Below are 17,849 nucleotides of genomic sequence, written 5' to 3'. Positions count from 1 at the left end.
ACTCGGATTTCGGCGTTCTTTATATGTACGGAAACCTTGTGACATATTCTACAACTTGGTTAAGGTTATTTATTCTAAATAATCTTTTTGTCGAAAAGTCATTTTCGACCCCTATTGCCTCTAATTTGACTAGCCCGGATCTGCGGGCGTTACAGTTACAATATGCTACATGTGGTTATGATCTGTTAGATTAGTATCAGAATAGACAGTATGTTGTTATGCTCATGTGATCCGTTAGGATTGGTATGTTAGTGACCTGGTTAAGTCGATGCCTTGGTCATGAGAGATTGCTATGATCGATGATCTGTGAGATAGTTATATTTGATATTTGTACTTGTAGTGTTGATGTGCTTATTGATTTGTTAGATCGGTGTCTCGGTAATTGGGACAGTATTATGTCAGTAACCTGGTTTAGGCTGGTATCCTGGTATATAGGATGATGTTATGTTAGTGACCTGGTTTAGGTCGGTATCCTGGTATATAGGATGATGCTATGTTAGTCACCGGTTAGGTCGATATCCTGGTAAGGATGATGCTATGCTTTATGATCTACTAGATCGATTTGTTTGCCTATGGACTGTTATGTGATTCCCATTATATGTACACATGGTTATTTGCTTGATGTTTGGGTTGAGGCGGTCCTGCTTTGTGCTGAAGGCCAACATACTCTACGAGCGGTCCGGATAGATTGTAGGCCCGTATGACGGTCCAGTCATACCAAAGGCTCGGATAGATCCAGATAGACTGAAGGCCCGGTGCGGGCGGTCCAGTCATACTGTAGACTCAGAGAGTGGACCAGGTGAACTGAAGGCCTGTTGAGGGCGGACCAGTCACGCTGCAGACTTGAGAGGCATGGTTGTTTTGTATTGTGATACAATATGTTATGATTATGGTTGTATGTGGTTGGTATTTTGGGGGTAACTCACTAAGCTTTCGGGCTTACAGTTCAGTGTATTGTTTCAGGTACTTCAGGAGATTGTGGCAAGACGAAGGCGTGATCGTACCGCTCCTCATGTTTTATGATTCATGTGATATGGTTCTGGGGGATACTCTGATGTTTAAACTATTTTGAAAATAAGATGTATGAACTTAATGGTTTTTGAATGAAATAAAATGTTTAAAATTGGCTCAAATTTTTAGTCGTTACATAAATTCTATTCGTTCTATCTAAGGGTTTGCTCCTTATAACCCGATGATGCAGGTGAAGCAACAATGGCAGGAGACAGCTCCCTCCCTCATGCTCTGTCGCTAATAGGGGACCAGATGCTTAATTTTCACAGATAGGCATAATTAGTCCCTAATGTTTGGTCACCTTACATGTTTAACTCCTTTACCTTAAATTTCATTCAAACTAAGTTTCTAAAATGTATCAAAGGACCCTCTTATTTCATTCTTCTTCGATAAGGTCATTGTATTGTACATATATTATTATGATTATTATTATTATTATTATTATTATAATTATTATTATTATTATTCAATTACTTGACTATTAGACGGCAACAATCTTATATATATATATATATATATATATATATATATATATATATATATATATATATATATATATATATATATTAAAACTCTAATAATTCTCCAATTATATAAATGTAATTATTCTAAAAATTTATATTCCTTTATAGAAATAAACAAACAAAAAATCAGATGTTACAATTCTCCCCCACTTAAACTGGATTGCGTCCTCGAAATCATTCCTTACCATCCTCGACACGCTAGACAACCTGGGCCTCACACGAGTCCTGAGCATACTATAGTCTTCCCAAGGCAACTATAACCATCCCTCGTAGGGCACTACAATCCGAAGATGAACGAATCCATTCATCATCCGAAATAATCCCTTGGGAAATAATCCCCAACTACTCAACCTGAAGTCCGAAGTCTCGAGATGGTCTGACTCCCTAACAGACTGCCCACACTGAACCGTTGTTGAATCCACCCCATTAATTTCCCAACTAACTACTTAGCTTCTGGTATTTGAGATTCCCATTAGAAACAAAATCACTGACCAGTTATCCTTGCATATCAATTATACTTGACCAAGGCTCAGATAATCCTTTGAGTGGGAGACTTACCCCCGTAAGGTTAGAATCGGACGAGAGCTACGCAACAGGGTCAAATCAATTACTCTGAGATTATTTAATCCCGCTGTGAGTGACTTAGCATAACCCAAGCAATCAATTACTCCATCCATACACGAAATCCTAAAACACTAATACTGCTAGAAACACTGAAACTGCCCAAAACAACATACTGCCATCTGATTGCTTTCCAAAATCCACCGAGGCCTCCTTGGTCTCAATTTGACTGCTCGTCATTTGAAATACCGAGTTCCTACCTAGTTAGTGAGCCAAAGGCTCTCATTGAGTCGCCCCTCTCGACTTCCGACAAAATTCTCGTCTGCCAATAGTTATCAGTAGTTATTTTGCCACTATGGCTCTAACAACCTCCTGATCCAATCGATTGGGTCTATAAGTCGAATCCTGACGTCACTAAATCCAAGGCTAAAAGTGAATGCTACCTGACTAAGGGTAGCCTTATATCACAAACGACCTTAAACAGTCAATCGCTTCCTTGATCCCATGACTTCAGTGGTGTTCCTACAGTCTTATCGTTGGCTCAACCAGGTCTAGTTCACATGGGGAAATCCATAAACCAATCCATGGATTTGCCACACCCTCACTGTTGCACCCGAAATGGTGGGTACTACTGTTCCTTCCGCGTTCTAACAACACACTCATGCTATATACCAACCCAGTGAATGCTACGGCTACACCCACAGTCTCACAACACTCTAGCACTATTTGCCAATCTCGTGAATGTTACGGCTACACCCGCAGACTTACAACACTTCCCATACTACCTAACCGCTAGTGAATGCTACGGCTACTCCCACAGTCTTACAACACTTTCCATACTACCTGAACGCTAGTGAATGCTATGGCTACCCCCGCAGTCTTACAACACTTTCCATACCGGGTCGAACACGTGCTCGACCCAACACTCAACTGAACTCGAGTACTAACTGGAGCTCTAACCTGGTTCTTGAAACCTGCTGCCCGGTGTGAACCAACTGTTGGAACGTTTTCTAAACTCCCAACTCACCCGGTCCTCAACCAAGACGACCACTCGACCGCCTTCCTCCCTGACGGGGATGCGAAACTCATACTAGTTTCACACCTATTTCTGCTCCTGAATACATGATCGATTCCCCCCCACTTAGATTCAACCAAGTCTTTACGGCACGTGAGAATTAAAGGAATCCCAATCCTTCTTGCTTTCTAACAATCCACTGATGACAACTTGTACTTACCAATGCTAGCGATCAATCACCAGTTAAACCCTAAGATCACCCATCCTCTGAAATCTTGAAGTGTGCTCTTGAAATATGGTCTAGTCTGACACCTCAATCCACCTCCTATGCTGAAAAGTGGAGGCATTAATCTTCACCCTGGCTGACGAATCCTCGTTCTCACTTCCACTCTCGCAACACCTCTGAACTCTAACCGAACACAACCCATGCAAGAAATTCAATTCTCTTGAACATCCAATGACCGAACACCCTCAACTGACACCACCATCTTCATGCTACCAGTCCTTTCCTAGTAACGATAGTTTCTTGAACTCCAAAGTTCTTCCATTAGCAATTGTCGACCATACCCGAACAATGATAGAACCACTATGTCTCGTCGATACAGGTGGACTAGCTTGATGAAGCTAACTACAAGCCTTCCACATAATAACCCTAACCAATCTCTACTACAAACCGAGAGAACACTAAACACCCCGATGCAACAAAAAGAGAACGACCTTTTACTAACTTGTGACAACCCGAAATTTCTATCTTGTACAACCGTTCAATTCAATCAAAGTCAAACTCGTTTCTGCTATCTTTTAGCAGTGTTTAGAGTCTGTTTGAGTGTTCTAAGCCTAGTACCTTCATCACTTTTCAAAAGGGCCAAACACTCCTTCATGAGGAGTGTACGGCCGTAAACTTGGGTGTGCGGCCGTACACGCCCTCCTAGCCGCACACTCTCACATATATATGTGGGACTTAGCCAATTTTAATCACTTTTCACTCCTTCAAGCCAAGAAATCGATTCTCTCTCAACTATCATCAGGTTTTTCATCTAGATCTTCAAAATGTAAGTGTTTCTTCCTTTGATTAGTTGATTCTTTACACTATCTAGTGAAGATCCATTATTTCATCCTTGAAATTACTTCTTTTGCGTTAGATCTTCAAGAACACCAAGAACAACAAGAACACCAAAAACACACACTAGTTCTTGGATCTTAAAACACCCCTAAAGGCTTCTAATTCGTAAGTATCTCTTCCATCTTCTAGTTAGGCTTGTGAATCACTCCTTTTCTAGCCTTAAAACATCATATAATGCATGAACACAAAGAGTGTATGGCCGTACACCCCTTATTTAGTGCATAATTGGCCTAAAACTCATGTTATACTCCAACACAAGATCAAGAACTCTTAGAGGATGCTAGATAGAGCCTTGGACCACACTTTTTGGCAAGTTCTTCAAGGAGTGTACGGTCGTACACTCCCTAGGCGTACACACCTGGTCGTACACACAAGTTGTCGTACACACACTTGTGTGGCTGTACACCCATTTTATGCACTCCTTTGTGCTTCTAACACTTCAATCTAAGTGTTTCCTGGTTCCTATGGTGTTTTCCTTTCATAATTAGTTGTATGCACACTAATTATATCCACATATGTATCATTATATGATTATTAGGATCCGTTTGTGCTCGAGGTTTCACTTGACACTTAGCATCCTAAATCGATCTTACATTTGTATCACTCACTACAGGTGAGTTCATACCCCCTTAACTTATCTTTTAAATGATTTTAAATGCTTTTATTAGGGGGGGGGGGGATACAAGTAGAACTATTATAGTTATTATATTAATCACATGTGATTAATAACTATCAAACAAGTGGATTTTCTTATACTTCAAACTGTTTTATCAAACAAACTCTTCAAAACATTTTATAAACTGACATCAAGTCATCCGTTACCATTCAAATGGTTAAAACTCTTTTATGTGTTAAACTTTCTATTAAACTCTTTTAAACTCATATATTGTTAAAATCATGTTTATATGTGTATAGTTATATAATTAAGGTTGAAAGGACTTAGGACTGATAACTCACTTTATTTCACGTTCCTTGTTTGGTTGTGGACTTAGGGTATCCCGTTGTTTGTCCGAGTGTTGTTTGAATCTTACTTATATATTATGTATATGTGTATAGATATAAAAGTTCTTACATCAGTTCAGCACCTTTGGGTAGCAAAGGTGTACAAACATACTCAGTCACTCAAACAACATTACTAGTAAACTATAATAGGTATAGTTTAGAGGATCACTACTCACTATTTCTAGTACAATGAAACATACAAGAGTCAGTTCATTCATGAGTCACTACAAACTTACTACTATGAGAAACAGAAAGAACATACTATGATGAGAAACTAAGAGAACATACACTACACTATACAAAGAGAACATACAATACACTAGAACAGAGAGAACACTATACAAATACAATAACACTACAAACTTAATGTGAGCCACTACTTCATGGCATGACAATCTATATATATATATATATATATATATATATATATATATATATATATATATATATATATTACATTTTCCACCCCTTCTACTTTATAAAATGTTGTTTTTACCCCCCTATACTTTGCTATTTAGTAACTTTGGTCCCTCACTTTTGTTAAGTCCTCCATTGTCCACATTTACTTTTTAAAATGTCACTTTTACTCTTTAAATTTGAACTTTCTAAAATGTCACTTTCACCTCCTCAACTTTGAACTTTCTAAAATATCATTTTCACCCCTTTTATTTTCTAAACTTTCATATTTACCCTACATAGTATACACAATTAGATTCTCCTACATTTACCACTCCTAAAATTTTAAAATATCAATTTAATCCCCTCGGTTTTAACTTTGTAAAATTTTTGTTAAGTAAAAAAACTATTTATTACATATTTATTTTTATGTATGTGTCGATATAAATTCGAGATGGGCAACGTTTCGACGTAAATTTAGAACTTTCGTTTGTTAATTTCAAAATAATTCTAAACTTTCATATTTACCCTACGTAGTATACACAATCAGATTTTCCAGCATTTACCACTACCAAAATTTTAAGATATCAATTTAATCCCCTCGGTTTTAACTTTGTAGAATTCGTTAAGTAAAAAAACTATTTATTACGTATTTATTTTTATGTATGTGTCGATATAAATTCGAGATGATCAACGTTTCGATGTAAATTTAGAACTTTCGTTTGTTAATTTCAAAATAAAACCTACTTGATTTTTTTATATACGTGTTAGTATAAATTCAAATTTGTCTAGATTTTGGTGTAATGTTTTTTTTTTTTTTTTTTTTTTTTTTTTTTTTTTTTTTTTTTTTTTCGTTTTCATGCTTATTTTTAAGTTTTTTTCCTGGCATGGCTTTGGTCCCCAACTTTTGTAACACCCAATCCACGTATGAGTTTAGGCGTTTTATGTTAAGTTAAAATAGTTAGGTTTCGGTGTTTTAGCCGAGTCCAAAGTGTGGTGATTGACTTACCATGACATGACATTCATTATGACCATGACATGGTACCGTTATGGGCTCAAAACCCTAGACCTTGGATCATAAGCCCCATTTAAAGAATGATTGGGCTAGGGCTTCCCCAACCTCAACCTCCATATCTCCAGAAAGAATCTCCCAAAACCCTAGCTATATGTGAAGATTTTTTTTTGTGTGTTGTGAACTGTAAAGATTTTTTGCTTTGTGTGTGAGGTGAGTTTTCTCACTGTGTTACTTATATAATATGCTTATATGTGAGCTGCTGATAGCTCAGGGTTGTTGATAACCCAAATTTCCGTATGTGAGCTGTTGATAGCTCGGGGTTGCTGATAATCCATAGGGTTGTTGATAACCCATAGTTGTTATAAATGTTTTGTTGTGTTGTGTTGTATGTGCTAGTTTGGAAACTCATTAAGTTTTGACTTACAATTATAGATTTAAATGTTTCAGGTACTTCTGAGGACCGGATAAAAACAAATGTGTGACTGTATACACTATCCAATAGTCTTCATGATTTTAGAATATGTTATTTTATGATACTTTGATTTTGATTCCATATTGTAAAATAGTTATTTTTATGGTGTTTTGACTTTATGTAAATGACTTATTTCCTTTTTAAAAATTGAAAATCTTACCATGATTTTTGTATCGTTATATTGTGCTTTGCCAATTTAAGTCCTAGGTTTTTATGTATGACTTTGGTTTGGTCCATAACTTTTAGACAAAATTGTAAGAATGGTCCCTGTGGTTAGGTCGAAATTGCCACTTTGGGCCAAACAGGTTTGGACTAGCATTCATGGTCCAAAGGTTTTCATTTTCTTGCCACTTTGGTCCATTTTACTTTAAACTTTTTTGTAATGACGATTTTGCCCTTTGTTTTGCTTTTACAGTTTTATTCATTTATTTATATAGTTTAATATTTAAAAGAAAAATAAAAAAGAAACTCTCTCTCTCTCTCTCTCTCTCTTTTTCTCTCTCTCCCCCTCTCTCTTTCTCTTAACAAAAAAACAGTTGACCCGGTCATTTCTCACCATCTCTTCCTCCGACGAAGAAAGGAGGCTGCCGACCACCAACTTCGCAGCCCCTCCCCGCCTCCCTCCGGTCGTGTAGCACCACCAAACGCCCATCCCTTCACCCACTGTTCTGTTGTTTTCAGCTCCGGCAAATTGACCATCGCAGCTCCGAAAAATCGACTTAGCCACCAAGAAATGAAAACCCAAGCCGCCAATAAACCCTAAATTCAGAGTTTGTAGCGGCTCAAATATTGTCTTCGTCGAGTTGCTAGGGTTTGCAGTGGCACGAAAAGGCTTCAAAGACAAAGATTGGAAAGGTATCAAAACCCCCAAGGGTTTTCAACGTTGTGTGTTCGTCGTAACAGGTGTAGATCAGCTTCGTCCTACCAGACCTGCAACATTGTCAGATCCGTGGCTGTTTGAAAGTGAAGATCCGTTGAACACCCTATCTTACCAGATCTCCACCTCGAGCGTTGGAAGCCACCGTCAACAACTACTACATCTTCGCAGCCTTGCTCTCACCTTCACTAGTTTAGGGTTTTCAAACCCTAGCTCCGTCCGACCCTTTTCATTAAAAACCCTAGCTTCGTTTGGAGAAGCTCCAACAGTCGTATCATCACCTGTCATCGCTGGAGATATCTGTTCGTCGTATTTCATCCGTTGTATCGTCGCCGCCACCCTTCTTTTGTTTTCAGATCAACAAACATTTTTGATACATTTTGACTGGTAGTAATGGTTGTAGCCTTCTCAGTCTAGATCTGTAGCCCGATCCGACTTTCATATGATGCTAGGGTGTTAGTGGAGGTGTTCACAGGTGTTGTCGACGTTGATTAATGGTGGTGTTGGAGTTGATCGGTGGTCATGGGTGTGGTGGCGATGACCGGTGGTTTTGGAAGATTCTAGCAAAAAGAGGTGAGGAATATAGGTAGGAGAGAGAGAGAGAGAGAGAGAGAGCTATTTTCTTTTTCTTTTTTCTTTTTCTTTTTAATATTAAACTATATAAATAAATAAATAAACTGGAAAAGCAAAATCAATGGCAAAATCGTCATTACAAAAAAGTTTAAAGTAAAATGGACCAAAGTGGCAAGAAAATGAAAACCTTTGGAACATGAATACTAGTCTAAACTTGTTTGGCCTAAAGTGACAATTTCGACCTAACCACAGGGACCATTCTTGCAATTTTGTCTAACTTTTATGGTTTGACAACTTACATTCTTCTAATTTTCTACTTCACTAATAATAAGCAAAATTTTGACATTCTATAAGAGGACCAATGCCCATTTTGTAATAAATATTAAGAAAATATGAATTATTTATAGGCCTCAGATAAACAATCAAACATGAAGTAGTTGACCAAAATGATTTCTATTTATATATTCGTATATGTATGGATTTCGGGACTTTCATCCATACAGCTTCACCGTTTTTTTTATTTTATTTAGAGTTTTAGGCAAAATAAGCTCGATTCGTCTACTGTTAAAGAAAACCATAAAACCAACTTTTCACTTCAGCGTCTGGAGGACGACCAAGTAGATCTCGGCGCACCTCCACCGCCAAACGTCGTCGACCGCCACCTGTCAGTACTAGGCCGGTCATCCTGGCGGCCCCACCTATCATGGTCTGGAGACGGCGGCGACTGTGGCCCCCCGGTGATCCTCTCTCGAAGGTGTCGGGGTACGTATTTTCCCGGCGAAGGTGAAGCAGCAGTGGCTGTAACGAGCCCTGGTTTTGATGAGCGAGGAGACGACGGAGACTCCGTATGCCTTATCGGCGATAGCGTTGCAGGTGTTCCTCTCAACACTTCTTCTCTTCGTTGCCGTTCTTTCTCTTCAAGCTCCCTTTCTCTTTGCCTTTGTTTCTCTGCTATTTCGTCTAGTTTTGCCCTACGCTCAGCTTCTTCCTTCTTTCGCCTCTCCGCCTCTAAATACAGAAATAAAAAAATGTCATTATTGTTTTATACATTACGCAGACATATTCCGGCGACGGAATTGGAATTAGAGATTCCATTCTATGATTGATACCTTCGCGTTGACGGGCTTCTTCTTCTGCGCGTAACTTTTTCTGTCGTTCTTCTTCGATTTTGATATAGCAAATCATTTTCCTTCTGGTTTCGCGTTCTTGTTGTCTTGATTGAATTATTTGGTTGATTCGATCCTCTTGTTCCTTCTTCATTTTCTTGTACTCGGCTTCTCTCTTGCTAAAAACTCTTTGCTGGAGAGTTTCCTGCAAAATTTTGAATAAACGTCTCATCAAGATCAGAAACAAGCTAGAAATGCAAGATGTTAATGCTTTATAACCTTGTCCTTCATCATCCTGCTTAGTCTCTTTTTCTTCTCAAGATCTCCAGCATGGCGCTGTCGGCTTTGCTCAATCTCTAGCTGCAGGGTTAAACCAAATTAAATGCTGAATTAGTTAAATCCTATTTTTTTTACAAACCAAATACCAAATATTACATCAAATTTGGAGTTAACTTTGTTGTTAATTACATGTATATGTAATAATAGTCTATATTTAATATTTATTAATTGTGATATTATATTATAGGTTATTTTGATGTCAAAAATGGTGTAATATATAGATTGAAAAAAACTTAATGTTTGCACCAGTTTTGTCAAATTGGTGCAAAAAATAGTGTTATGGTTGGAGGTGATCTGTAAAGTCACTTTAATTATTTTCAATAACCATTAAACCATGATTTTGAAATATATTTATATACAGAAAAACACAATAAATTTTTCATCATTTTATCAATTTCGTCATTAAAATATTTTATGTGATTAAACCATTTCAGTTTTTTATGGTTTTGAAAAATGTTAAATTATACTGTAATGGTTAAACCATTATACTTTCATCATTTTATTGATTTTAGCCACCAAACTATTATTTTCTTAAGGTCTTTATATAACAATTCAAGGCTGATGTAAACACTTTGTGTGTATTTTTTTGGTAACCCGGGAAAATGTTATTTTTTAAACAATAAAAAAAGCATAATAGTTTAGTAACTGTTAAATAGAGTTAGTAGCTAAACTGATAAAATGATGAAAGTATAATAAGTGTGACTGTATTTTGCCTTGGAATATATATATGACGAGTTAAGATAAGAAAAAGGAAAATTTTCTTGTTTGAATTACCTGCTGAAAATGTTCATGCTGAGCTTTCTCTTCAACTAAACGTTGTTGGAATGCAGCTTCAACTAAAGGAGACGCCTCTTCTCTTTTTGCTCTTTCAAGGTGATCCAATGTTTTAGCAAGTTTTTGCAACTTCTTCTCCATTTCTTGCCTCTCCTTTAGTTGTTCATTTAAAGCCATTTCCATTAATGTTTGCTTCGTTATCTTTTCCTGCATGGATTGTACATGTAAAAGGTTAATCAATTAATTTGTGACTGAAATGAGGTTTGAGGTTTGAGGTTTGATTTACTCACCCCTTCCATGATGGGCTTCTTGCCCTTCTTTTTACCACGTTTTCCAGCTTCCTTTAACAACTGCTGTGCTTCTTCAAGTTCTCGCTCCTCAATTTCTTTAAGGATCCTTTGGTTTCTCCTTTGTGCATACTCTGCAGCAAGTCGTTTTCTTTCTGCCTCTTCCGTAATCTTTTGTTGTTTAAGTCTCCTTGATTCCTCCTCTCGCTCCTACATGTCAAAATTAGTTTTAATCAATTTAACAAATTATAATGGTTTGTTTGGTTGGATGGAATGACAAAAAAAAAAAAATGAAGGAATTGAATGACAAAGGTTTGGTTGAGTTGTGGAGATGAATTGGATTTTTCATATGAATTTATTATTGTAATGTATGTAAATACAATGTGTAGTTTTTATGAGTTTTCTATATATTGTTTAGTTATAATTATAGAATTTATTATCTAAAACACTAAAAATATTAAACTGATCATTAAACCCCAAATATGATTATAATAAAAAATGAAATTTTCTACATATTTTTCAAAAATAAAATTATAATTTAATATATATGTCATTAAAATTTGTGGTAATCACTAAAAACCAAATGAGTGATCTTTTAACATTTATTACAAAACAACCACAAAATATTTGGCAAAACCAACTTTTGCAAAATTACTATTTTTGCAAAATTATTTATTAGTGATCCCCACTAGAATTTCACAAGCAAAGAAAATACATTTCCTAAAATTTTCTAAGGTTTTTTATTCATAAAACAAAAAAGATTTCGTAAAAAGTAGGTTGTTGTTTTGTGATAAATGTTCAAAAGGTGGTCATTTGATCATATAACACCACCCATTTTAGTCATTATTCTTTAAAAAAGTTATAAATAAAATCGGTCATCTTACAATTTTTCGTTGAATTCGTGATGGGATGAAAAAAAATGCCCCAACAAAATGGATGGACTCAGACTCCCTTAAAAATGATCCATTCCATCTAGCAAAACAATTCCAAAACGAACTGTGTTTTTATTCATTCCAGTGGAATGAACAATTTTGTTCCTTATCCAACAAATTCTTTGAAGAACATTACCTTAGCTAAGGTATAATTTGTTTAAACTAGTTAGTATAAGTGAAAATACCATCTCTAGAAGTTGTCTTTCTTGTTCTTCTTTGCGTTTCTCAATTATAGATTTGCGAGCAAGAAGTCTTTTATGTTCCTTATCCACAGTCTCTGTCAAACTGGTTAATGTCTCCCCAAGTTTCAAAGCTTTCAGCGTGGGGGGAATAACCATTGATCTTGCCTTTGTAAGGGATTCCGCAAAAACACTCAGATGATCACGTATACCTTCAGATTCAAGACCCTAAACAAGATCATCATGATTTAAAAATCACGAATCACAAATATAATAACAAAAATATATAATAAAGAGGATGGAGTTTTTGATTAATTAGCACCTGGCTGCCAAACAGAACAGCACCTTTCCTATGATCAACTTTCATTGATATAAAATTGTGTTTTACAGCATCCACTGAAATTTTCTCCACAACAGAGAAGTCGAAAAAGGGTATCATCCCTGTTAGAGTTTCTATCTTCATTACCTGATACACCCGGGACACCTAGCAAAACCAGAAATCATATATAAAAAAAACTCCTCGTTTTGTCAAAAAATAATACAACTGAAGGAGACTAGAGATGAGGATGAATGTTAGGATCACCTGTTGTAGCAATCTGAGGGTGGCAAGTTTTTCCAGTGAAGGGATATATTCAGATAACTGAATTTCTGGGACTGAAGAAGCTGAAGATAGTTTACCCCCAAGTTTTGATATTTTCATGAGCAAGGGTTGTACTTTTAATGCAAGATCCAAAGGGGAGAACTCATGCTCCAAAATATGGTACAAATCTCTTACTTCCTGTGTTACACATGACATTACACTCTTTGATACCTGAAAACATCATACACATTCCCATTCCTTACTTTATAGATCTAAAAATATGTATATATTTCTCTTTTATGGTATATTTTCATTTCATCTTACCAATTTTGAGAGGAGTGACGAACGTGAAATCTGGGGAAAGTAACAATAAAAGATTATGTAAATAAGCAATTGAAAAAATATATATGGTAAAAAAAATTTAACCACAAAATGACCATAATTTTAACACTTAACAGAAAATGAGCACTTAATTGGAGAAAAAACATGGCAAAATACTTTTTTTTTTCACGAAATTGAATCTACAGTGGTCCCCACCATCATATTCCGTGAAATTTATTTTTTTTCTTTCTCTGTACTTTTTTTTTTTTTTTCGTGAAATTGATTCTTCAGTGTTAGAGAAAGTAATTATGGGAATTAGCGAACATTATTTCGCAAAATAGATGGTCATTTTGTGATAAATGTTGAAGATGCAGTCGTCTTGTGATATGAACTTCCCATTTCTGATCATTTTTATGATTTAACTTGAAAAAAAACATGGGGACAATTAAACCAATTATTAAAGTTACCACTTCTCTTGTCTCTGATCTTGGATCAACAATGAATCCTATAAGATTAGCAACCCTGAGATTCCTTTCTTTTTGGTTTTCGAGTTCCATATGAGATGCGCCATGTGAGCGATCATAAGGAGGAACTGAGAGTGCAGCAAGAACAACAGATGAAGCTATTAACTGCAAGTCTTTCTGGGTTAAGTTCTTGTTGAAACTCTTTTGAAGTGTAAATAGCTTCAGCCATGAAAAGGCGTGGTAGATATGGCTTGAGGAGATCCAAAAGATTCTGGTTAATTTGGCGTAATATATAACTAAAAATGATGCCTTTGGAGTTTTCTTGACTATACACATTAGTCCATATATGTCTTCAACAGAACGGAAAGCTTCCTGATGAACATGTCAAGGTAAAACAATGCTGTGTAATTTAGATGTCTTTCATCACACATTTGAGCATTAATTAGAAAAACTAACTACAGAAAAGCATTCGTATTTAACCTAAATGAAAGAAATAGCAATGTACTTTCCATTTTTTTTCCTATTACAGCATTATACTTTCAAATTATCTTTTTATGTGAAAAATAATACCCATTATACATACTAATGTGGGTATTGGTGATTTATAATTATGTTATGTAATTGTCCATAATCCATAATGGTGTCCATGTGTAATATACTGCTGACATGGCATACGGGCAGCATACTATATGTGGAGATCCATGGTTTAATCACTATAGAAAACAATCAAATGTCTGAATTGATAAAATGGTGGAAGTTAGGAAGTATATTGTGTTTTTTCTGTATTTTTCATTAAAATTTATGCCCATGTGCATCAAATGCATAGGAGATAAAGAACAAACCTGCCAAAGTTGAAGCTCAGTAGCAACCTTCAATTGCTCAAATCTTGTGTCAAGATACAATTGCAAACTTTCTGGAGCAGAGAGATCAGGTCGATCCCTTTGGTCGCGATATTTATTATGATTTGCGAGATGGTTTCTGATGATTTCACAAAGTCTTCTAAACTCTGTTGTGCGTTTATATTGCTTACAGAATTGGAAGGCCCGATGTGCAGTCATCTGTATGAATGAATAATGCTGCAGCTTAGTAATAGTTTGCTAAATTCTACAAACTTAAAAGTCAACTTCCCACTTACTGTAATTCTACTTGTTAAGGTAGCAAGATTATCATCTTATAACTTCAAACACTTCCCACATGAACCGTATACTGAGGTTTAAGTTTTAATTGTGTTCCAGTCATTTTCAGTTGTAAAAGTCAAACTTATGTTTTGACTCGATCATAAGGGCAATTTCGTCATTTCACCAACTCTACTATATATATGTATATGTATGCTTGTGTTCTATGTATTTGTATTGTTTATTGAATTAGATTCTGACATGCATGTTACACTACAGTCATAGATCATGTAACAGTACCAACAGTAAGCAATGTGATAATCAGATTGAGTAAATTACATATTTGGTCCCTATGTATAACTGATTTTTGCAATTTTGGTCCCAAAAAATTTCTCTTGCAATTTTGGTCCTTATTTTAGATTATCCTAAGTCCTAACGATTTTGGTCTATGTTCCAAGTAAATTGGCCATATTACAAAAGAAAACTTTTCGAAAATTTTTATATTAAATAACAAATGCTTTTTAAAAAAAATAAAAAAGGGGTTATGCAGTCATTTTACTTGAAACAAAGACCGCAAAACGTTTCAAAAATGTCAACTAACGACCAAAAAGTCATGAGAAAACATTTTAGAGACAAAAGTGCAAAAATCAGCTATCCTTAGGGACCAAAAATGTAATTTACTCAAAATGACATAAGGAAACCCAAGAAAAAAAGAAATCCTAACCGCATAAAGAGCCTCCAATTTAGAGTTATTCCGTAAGATTTCCAACACAGTCCTGTAAGTCTCCCACAACAATTTAAACCATGGAGTAACAAGCTCACGATCAGATCTATCTTTCCCTTTCTCCCCACTAACATAACTCAACATCAAATCTTCAGGCCTTTTATCTGCTTCTAAATCATCAAAATCAAGAGCTTCTTCTAATGCTTGTGCTTGGCTACGTGCATGTTCAGCCTTTTCAGTGGCCAAATGCATGAAATGTTTGATCACTTCCTCCAATGAACTTATGTTGACTTGTTGACAAATTATACGATACTGTATCAAACCATCTTTTGCAAATCTTCCTCTTCTCATGTCAACACATAGCTCTACATACTTGAACATGATTCTTTCAAGTGTCTTTTGCCATGCTCTGTATCTTTTTGAGGTTATAATCCCGTGAAGTGCTTGTAATGCATCTTGCTTTTGTCCAACATTGATCAACTCTGCATCCACATATCAAAAGAACAATTATGTCCAACATGGATTAGGGCTAAATGCAAGAAATAGTAACTTACTCTTATTTGTATGTTGCCTTCAAAAATATTAAAAGTACGATGTTGTAACAGAAAAAATGAAAGTATGATGATATAATAAACAATAAATAGAAGTGTGTTGCTATTTTTGTAATTTAGCCCTATATAAATGACAAAAGTACCCCTCCTCTAGTGGTAAATCAAGTTTCAATTTGTATTACATAGTGTTAAATGCAAGAAATAACAACATATTTTTATTTATTTGTTTTTATAGCATTCTACTTTCATTTCCTTCTACTATAGAATTGAATAATCTTCCTAGTCATAACAATGTCATTTGGTTTAAGCAATTTTCACTGCTATAATTGAGTAAAGTTTTCAAGAAAGAATGTTATAATTGGAAAAAAGTTGAAAGTATAATGCTATAACTGGGTAGATTTTCAAAGTACAATGCCTTAATAAGATAAATATTGAAAATCTGATGCCTTATAAGAAGGAAATGAGAGTAGGATGTTATATTAAACAAATAAATGAAATAATGTTGCTACTTTTCATGTTAAGAAGAGAGTATCTCAAAGAAAAAGATGTACATAGTTAATGAAAGAAAAAGATGCTCACCTTCAGCTCGCTTCAAAGCATTTTCAGGCTTGGCAAAAGTTGCCATATGGAGAAATCCAATCAATTAGAGCTAAAAGACAGAAAATGCAACAAGTTAATGGAGATCCATATGAAAGGGGCAAGTTTATCGGTTTATGTATTCTTTGTGAGTTAGACTCACAGACAAAACTAAAAGGATGCATGATGGTAGCATGTATTGTGAATTATCTGCAGTTTTTAACAAATCAGTAATTATAATACTAGTTCAATGTAGATTTGGGAATCAAGCAACTGAATACACATAAAGGTACTTGCTTAGGCCAAAAAGGTTATTTCATAAATCTATAAGATATTAGGATATGCCCAAATGAAAAATAAGAAAGTTTATCCACATATTCAGGATTTGGCATAAGGGAATCCATAATTATGGCATATATTGTAAAACCATCTGCAATTAAAATAACAATTAAGACAAAATCGAACAGCTTATTCATCCATCTTAGATGAATGATTGATTGACGCATGGTTTAATGGTGGTGTTGATAACTAGAATACTTCATATGAAGACGAAGATAACCTAATTCTCGTGAACCAAGAGCATTAACATTACTAAGAAATTTCACTATTAATATAAGAAGGAAGTTACTGAATTAATTTCCAAATGAGGACTGATCATCAAGCAAAACAGAGCAAGAATGCATCCAAATCCATCAATCATCAATTGACGCCTTCATAAGTCATGAAACAAAAATGCATCCAACCTGCGAGTAACTGATTATACGCAAACCAAAATGATATCCTTTTCAAACAAAAAGATAAAAATAAATCGAACCAGATTCTAATCGTAAATCTGATTACATAACATTTATAACGAAGATCAAAACATGATCACGTAGATTCGTAAAACGTGAACGCATAACTAATTTACATTGCACAGAAATGATAAATCACGCTCACAGATTATACAAGGAAATGTGAAATACGTTAATGGACAGAGAGGAAGACCTTGATTTGATCTTCAATGGCGTTTTTGGCTGTAAACCCTCGATTGATGAAAATGGATCAAATGTTACGCAGTAGTATTAGCATTTGGTTTGCTAATTCTACACGAGTAATCTTAACTTGATTGGGTATTAACTGCTTTAAGAAATCCGGGTACACCCCGGCAATTCCATTTTTAAATAATATTCTTATTTTATGTCCATTTTTATTTTGTGATAATACATTATTTTATTCACAATCATAATATATTTTAATTTTTATCCGTGTGAGGTACAATTGTAGACACTTGAGGCAACAAAATCAATGGAACAAAATAAAAGGTGTAATTAGTTTCAAAATTAGTGATAT

General features: G+C 35.3%; 1 protein-coding gene and 1 long non-coding RNA gene across 4 annotated transcripts; one reads left to right on the top strand and one right to left on the bottom strand.

Annotated features, from left to right (window-relative positions):
• Positions 1-8,928: 8,928 nt before the first annotated feature.
• On the bottom strand, positions 8,929-17,598 carry LOC145091211 (eukaryotic translation initiation factor 3 subunit A-like). Of its 2 annotated transcripts, none has more exons than XM_079028952.1 (14): positions 17,505-17,598; positions 16,521-16,590; positions 15,391-15,872; positions 14,394-14,609; positions 13,555-13,923; positions 13,091-13,120; positions 12,770-12,997; positions 12,509-12,670; positions 12,193-12,414; positions 11,079-11,285; positions 10,789-10,995; positions 9,955-10,035; positions 9,679-9,880; positions 8,929-9,577 (listed from the first exon to the last, which is right to left on the bottom strand). In XM_079028952.1, exons 2-14 carry the CDS (start codon positions 16,564-16,566, stop codon positions 9,165-9,167), a joined length of 2,865 nt encoding a protein of 954 aa, XP_078885078.1. In that variant the 5' UTR covers positions 16,567-16,590; positions 17,505-17,598; the 3' UTR covers positions 8,929-9,164. The 2 variants fall into 2 exon arrangements, with proteins under 2 accessions (XP_078885078.1, XP_078885079.1); XM_079028953.1 differs by lacking the exon at positions 17,505-17,598 and adding an exon at positions 17,146-17,286.
• LOC145091237 (uncharacterized) lies at positions 12,828-14,856 on the top strand. Of its 2 annotated transcripts, XR_013702094.1 has the most exons (4): positions 12,828-12,946; positions 13,639-13,940; positions 14,378-14,482; positions 14,584-14,856. It is a non-coding gene; the product is annotated as an uncharacterized LOC145091237 (long non-coding RNA). The 2 variants fall into 2 exon arrangements; XR_013702093.1 differs by having other exon boundaries at positions 14,378-14,856.
• Positions 17,599-17,849: the final 251 nt, after the last annotated feature.

The sequence above is a fragment of the Lactuca serriola genome, chromosome 1 (assembly GCF_051521515.1).
Source record: "Lactuca serriola cultivar US96UC23 chromosome 1, Lser_US96UC23_V15, whole genome shotgun sequence".
NCBI lineage: Eukaryota > Viridiplantae > Streptophyta > Magnoliopsida > Asterales > Asteraceae > Lactuca > Lactuca serriola.
This window is presented reverse-complemented; position numbering and strand designations above follow the sequence as displayed.